General features: G+C 48.3%; 1 protein-coding gene across 4 annotated transcripts in view; it reads left to right on the top strand.

Annotated features, from left to right (window-relative positions):
• The first annotated feature begins 3,104 nt into the window (after nucleotides 1-3,104).
• The window catches only part of MRPL55 (mitochondrial ribosomal protein L55), a 5,276-nt gene continuing 2,335 nt past the window's right edge, over nucleotides 3,105-6,045 (top strand). The window contains exons 1-3 of one of the 4 annotated variants that reach the window (XM_006146976.3): nucleotides 3,105-3,458; nucleotides 4,482-4,562; nucleotides 4,673-4,874. In XM_006146976.3, the coding sequence (XP_006147038.1) occupies nucleotides 4,537-4,562; nucleotides 4,673-4,874 (228 nt within the window). In that variant the 5' untranslated portion in view covers nucleotides 3,105-3,458; nucleotides 4,482-4,536. Of the gene's footprint in view, nucleotides 3,532-4,478; nucleotides 4,563-4,672; nucleotides 4,875-6,045 lie in introns of all 4 variants that reach the window. The other 3 variants (XM_006146975.3, XM_006146974.3, XM_006146973.3) reach the window with 3 other exon arrangements.

The raw sequence follows: 6,045 nt of genomic DNA, 5'->3' as shown, positions 1-6,045 counted from the left end.
GGTCCTCCTTCAGGGACTTTAGCTTTCTATATATGAGAGCATTAAGGCCCTTTAATGTGCATGCTTTCAAATTAATGGGTAAATTATACCAAGGACAACTTGGTACTTCAATGGTCTTTATGGAGAACATTCAAACTCTCCAAGCTTCATTTTCTTAGAATGAAACTAGAAGGTCATGGCTGTAAAATTATATAATCTGAATGGAATGCATCCTTAATTGGTACCTCAAAGCATCAAAGGGCATAGAAGCTTCAAAAATTGCCTCATACAAAATACTGTCTCAGAGCTAAGGCAAATTAAAAAAATTAAAACAGGATTTTAAAAAAGCCTTAGAAACTCAGACACGTTCCATTCTGGACCTCTCATTCACTCTCCTGCAATTCCTCCTCTAATAACTTTTCTACCTTTTCCTCTTTTTTCTCCTCTAGTTGAATTTCCTTTTTTTCCCCCACATTCCTCAACTCCAAACTCTTCCATCTCCACCCCTCCCTAATCAGGCCCTTTTAAAACCTACCACTTTAAAATAAAGCCTGTTGACCCAGCTAAGCACACGCACCCAGAGTGAGTTTTAAGTCACTGGGTCCAGGACACGAACTGTGGTTGACAACATGGGAGTCCAGCGACAGCCATTACACTAACTGCTGGTCCCTTGAATAGCCTTTAATTCTATGTGCATGATCTACCTCAAGAACTTTTTTTAAAAAGAATTATTTTACTTACCTTTATTTATTTATGTTAATTTTTTGAGAGGTTTTTGCTATAGAGCACATGTGCTCGTCAGAAAGACAGAGAGAGAAAGAGAGACAGAAAGCGAGAAATCACCCCCAGGGGGGATGGCCACACTGCAGTCCCTTCTCCTCCATTCTCCTCTCGGGATCTTGGGCACGCACACACACAAGCCCGGCATGAGTTTAAGCCACCAGGTCCGGGACTCGAAAAGCGGTCGACTACGTGGGAGTCCAGCGACATTGCCATTATGCTTACTGCTGGTCCCTATTTATGTTAATTTTGACCAGAGAGGAACAGAAAGAGAGAGGGAAAGTGAGAAAGCAAGCCACCAGGTCCGGGATTGGAAATGCAGTTGGCCATGTGGGAGTCCAGTGCCCTAAACCACCATGTCACCTGATGGCCCCAAGAACCTTTTCCATTTAAAGAACTCATTTGGAATGGAAAACTATACCCAGTTAAGATTTAATAAATTTAGCCTTGTGCCTGGCAGGTGGCATGCAGTTTAGGGTACTGGATTCCACAAAGCCAGGTTTGGAGGCCTGGATCCAACAGCTTGAGAATCACACTGGGCAGGTGTGCACACATATCCAAAATCCTGAGATGAGAGTGGAGGAGAAGGGATTATGGGGTGGCCCTTCCTGCTTCCAGGGTGAGGGGGGGGATTTCTCATTTTTTTCCTGCATCTCTTTTACTCTCTCTTTGGTGAGTGCATGTGCCCTATAGTAAAAACTAAAATAAATAAAAAATTTTAGCCTATCAATTGGCTCATATTCTCATAATCAGTTGGCTAATATGAATTTTAAAAAGTTATCAAAATCCCTAATCCCCAGATACAAAATATAGAAGCCCCCAAGTGAAATTTAAAAAACACTCCTGGCCTCTGCCATTACTGTAAAAAGCCTGGAAGAGAGACTGCTACAACCTAAAAATGACCTCACTTCAAAATCCTTGAGATATATATTACACATTCTCAACGACCAGGCTCCAAATTGCAATAGGGGCAGGCCAGCAGATATCATGGTTGGGGTAATGGACTCCCACATTGTCCACCTCAGTTTGAGCCCCAGATCTGGGGCTTGCCTTCTCATTTTCCCTCTCTCTCTGTTTCTCTATGGTCAATTTTTAAAATAAAAAAGATGATGAATAAAGTTGGATAAATTAAAAAAAAAAAGTATTACAGGGGCTTTTAGCAGTCCTTCTTCTTTACCAGCTTGGGGAAACTTCTCTTCAAATTGGGAATAAAGTTCCATGTTTCAATCAAGCCTATACAATGAAGTCTCCGTTAAAAAAACAAAAGGAGTGGTGGACAAGCAGGTGGCACGGTGGTTAAGGCGCTGGACACTTCCAAATAGCTGACCACAGTTCCAATCCTGGACCTGGTGGCTTGCTTTCTCACTTCCCCCCTTTCTCTCTCTCTGTGTCTATCTCTAGTCAAATTAAAATAAATAAAATTAAATAATTATTAAAAAAAAAAAAGGAGCGACTGGCAGATGGTGTAGTGGTCATGTCGCTGGACTACCACGTAATTAACTACAGTTGGAATCCCAGACCTGGCGGCTTGAATCTCATGGCAGGCGGGTGTGCATGCATGTCCAAAACCCTGAAAGGAGAACGGAAGAGAAGGGATTACAGGAGTGATATCTCCTTTTCTCTTTGGTGAGCACAGGCGCCCTATACCAAATAAACTTGTCTTTAAAAAAAATCGGGATCAGCAGTTAGCGTAATGGCTATGTCGCTGGACTCCTATGTGGTTACCTGCAGTTCGAGTCCCGGACCCGGTGCTTAAAACTCACGCCGGGCGCGTGGGTGCCCAAGATCCCCCAGAGGAGAATGGAGAAGGGACTGTGGCATGGCCATCCCCCCTGGGGGGTGATTTCTCGCTTTCTGTCTCTCTGTTTCTCTCTGTCTGGCTGGCGAGCGCACGCGCCCTATAGCAAAAACCTCTCCCCCTAAAAACAAATCAGTACCTCTCCGATTTCTCCCGGTAGTGATACACAACACAGCTCGGGGTCCATCCCTCCCAAAACGCCATATCTGCCAGATCAGTCCCAATTTACGACCCAGAGATGTACGTCATCACCGTCCCCGCCTCACTCACTCTTGACTCAAGCTAATCCAGCAGGAACCACCTTCACCGCCTACCCGCTCCACGCCCGGCACCCACAGAATTACTCCGCACATCCTGGCCCATCCGGAGGGTCTGGCCCACCAGGGTCTGGCCCACGTGGCTCCGCCCCACTGCGAGTAGGGTTGCTCGGAGACAGCTGGGCTCCGCCTCCGTCTCAGGAGTGTGCGTCACTGCTGCACGGGCCCCGCCCACACGGCCCATTCCGCCCCGCCCACATGGCTCCGCCCCGCTCACACGACTCCACTCTGCCCCGCCCCGCGAGGACTGAAGTCGCTTCTTCGCACCGTCCTGCTCTGGTCTACTTGTAACGCAGCGCCCAGCCAGCCTGCCAGGCCGAGCTCCGCCGCGCTAGTGCCGCCTGCTCCCCGGGGCATAGTTCCCCGCCTGCTGACCCCAATCATTTCGGCCTTTTCCGCGCCCCGCCCTGGGGACCTGCATCACCGCCTGGTCTGCTCCACCTCGCAGGACGTCAGCACTGCGCGACGTTGCCCCTGCGAATGACTTTGAGGGCGGGAGTGCCGGAACACTTGAGCGCTGAACTGGTCCGTCACCGTCAGCGTGTCCCTGTCCCTGGCCTTAGTTTTCCAGCTGGCCAGTGAAGGTTCGGACTGTTGACACTCGGGGCCCCTCCACAGAGACAGTGGTTGCTGCAGGTTGGAACCTTGTGCGGACAGGTAGCGGAACCGGCCTGGGGCCCTGAACCTGGGAGGGAGGGCGGGTCATGTGCTTGGACACTGCACTGAAAGAGCGGGACTATCATTGTAGAGGCAGCAGGACCCCTTCCTACCTGATCCCTTCCTTAGAGACAGGGAACGCCAAAGGACACCTCTGCAATTTCATCTGAGGTCTGGCTGTTGGAAACTTGGCTTTCACTGTGGACTCTTCAGCACAGAGTCCCCTGGGTATTGGAGTCATGGTGAAAGTAGCTCTGGGCTTCCATTTCTCTTGTGTCAACAAACGTAGGACTCCTCACCTTGCTGGATTTTTGTGAGAATTAGCAATGACCTTTGAAAGCAAGGAATTAGCAGAGCTCCACCGTTTATACTCCACTGCATTTGAAGCAACTTTCCTCACTTGATAACCCACCTGATTGCATAACCCAGGCCCTCCTACAGAGAGTATGACCAGAGTCTCTGGGAGTAGGGCTTGGCCATCTTCTTTAGGAAAATACCTCCCTAGACTGTTTTAATCTGAAAAGCCTGAGAGGTTATGGGGGAGGTTATGGGTGACTTAGAGATCACATGTGTGTCAAAGACATACTTAGGTTTGTGATTTTGTTTCTGGTTGAGATTTGACAATAACCAATTAGGTAGAAGAGGCTTACTTTAAAAATAAATATTCTTTGGGCCAGCTAGGTGGTTCAGTGGTTAAGGTGGCTGGATTCCACATGTCTGACTTCATGTTTGAGTCTCAGACTGGGCAACTCAGAAGGTGCGCCAGGCTAGGGTGCGTGCATGCTCAAAATCCCGAAAGAATGGAGGAGAAGGGATTGCAGAGTGGTCATCCACCTTGGGGTTTGATTTCTTCCTTTCCCTCTCTGTCTCTCTCTGGCAAGGGAACACACCCTATAACAAACTTATTTAAAAAAAAGAAAAAAAGAATCTTTTCTTTCCTTGTCTAGCAGGTCATACTCTCCAGGGCCAGTGACTGACCACTTCCACCTGAGGCTGTGAGGAAGAATGGCAGCTGTGGGCCACCTGCTTGGGTAAGCATGGACTGCCAGGCCCCTTGGGATTACTACCAGGGACCATGCTAGGAAACAAGTTGACGCCTCCAAGTTCCATTACTAATCAGCATGTGCATGTTTATTTTCAGCCTACTGCGTCCAACCACTGTGAAAGCAGCCACCGTCATGCCCTGCTGCCTGCACACATCTTCCTGGCAGGCTGACAGCACCAGAGCCTCACTCACGCGTGTGCGTCGCCAGGCCTATGCACGCCTTTACCCGGTGCTGCTGGTCAAGCAGGATGGCTCCACCATCCATGTCCGCTACAGGGAGCCACGATGCATACTGGCAGTAAGCTTCCTTCACCAGTTGTTCCCTGGTGTTTGACTGGAATTGGTCACTGTCCTACACTGCAGGAGGAGGGGGAGTGGGTTGTTGAAGGAAAGGAGGGTTTACATCCAGAACTCATTTCAAACACAAAGATTAGATAGAAAACACACACATACTCCCATCAAATTTGGAGGAAAGAAACAGGAAAAAATTCTCTTAAAGAATGAAACCATGGACCAGCAGATGGTGTAATGGTTATGTTGGTAGACTCCCATGTAGTTGACCAGGGTTCAAGCCCCAGACCCAGTGGCTTAAAACTCATGCCAGGGGATCAGCAAGTGGCATGGTGGTTAAAAGGGCTGGACTTACACATGGTTGACCGCGGTTTACGTCCCAGACCTGGTGACTTGCTTTCTCACTTTCTTTCTCTCTCTCTGGTCAAATATAATAGTAATAATAATTATAATAATAATAAATGAAAATTTAAAAAATTTATTTATTTAACCTTATTATTATTATTATTTTCCAGTTTGATCGGACAGATAGAGAGAGAGACAGAGAGAGAGAGGAAAAGTGAGAAAGCAAGCCACCAGGTTCAGGACTTGAACTGTGGTCAGCCATGTGGGAGCCCAGCACCTTTAACCACCACACCACCTGCTGGCCCCAATAAATGAAATTAAATAATTCTTTTTGTTTTTTAGAGGTTTTTGCTATAGGGCGCATATACTCGCCAGACAAAGACAGAGAGACAGAAAGCGAGAAATCACCCCCCAGGGGGGATGGCCACACCACAATTCCTTCTCCTCCATTCTCCTCTCGGGATCTTGGGCATGCACGCACACGTGCCCGGTGTGAGTTTTAAGCCACTGGGTCCGGGACGCGAACTGTGGTCGACTACATGGGAGTCCAGCAACATAGCCATTATGCTAACTGCTGGTCCCAAATATTAAATAATTCTTATAAAAATATATAGACTCGATTTTTAGTGTTTCACACATCTGGTTGAGGCTCTGTGTGCTTGTGATGCTGTGTGGAAGTCAAAGCCACACTTCCTGCATGGCCCCTCCGGCCAGCCGGGCACCTCAGATGAGAGCTGCCCCCAGGCCAGCAGCTCAGCCACTTGTAGTGGCCCCACCACCTGCAGTCTCCTGCTGCTCTCCTGCTGTTGCACCCTGACAGCCACGTCTTGTGG

The sequence above is a fragment of the Tupaia chinensis genome, unplaced genomic scaffold, assembly GCF_000334495.1.
Source record: "Tupaia chinensis unplaced genomic scaffold, TupChi_1.0 Scaffold000197_1, whole genome shotgun sequence".
Taxonomy (NCBI): Eukaryota; Metazoa; Chordata; class Mammalia; order Scandentia; family Tupaiidae; genus Tupaia; species Tupaia belangeri.
The sequence above is the reverse complement of the archived record's forward strand: the minus strand, read 5'-3'. Positions and strand labels throughout refer to the sequence as shown.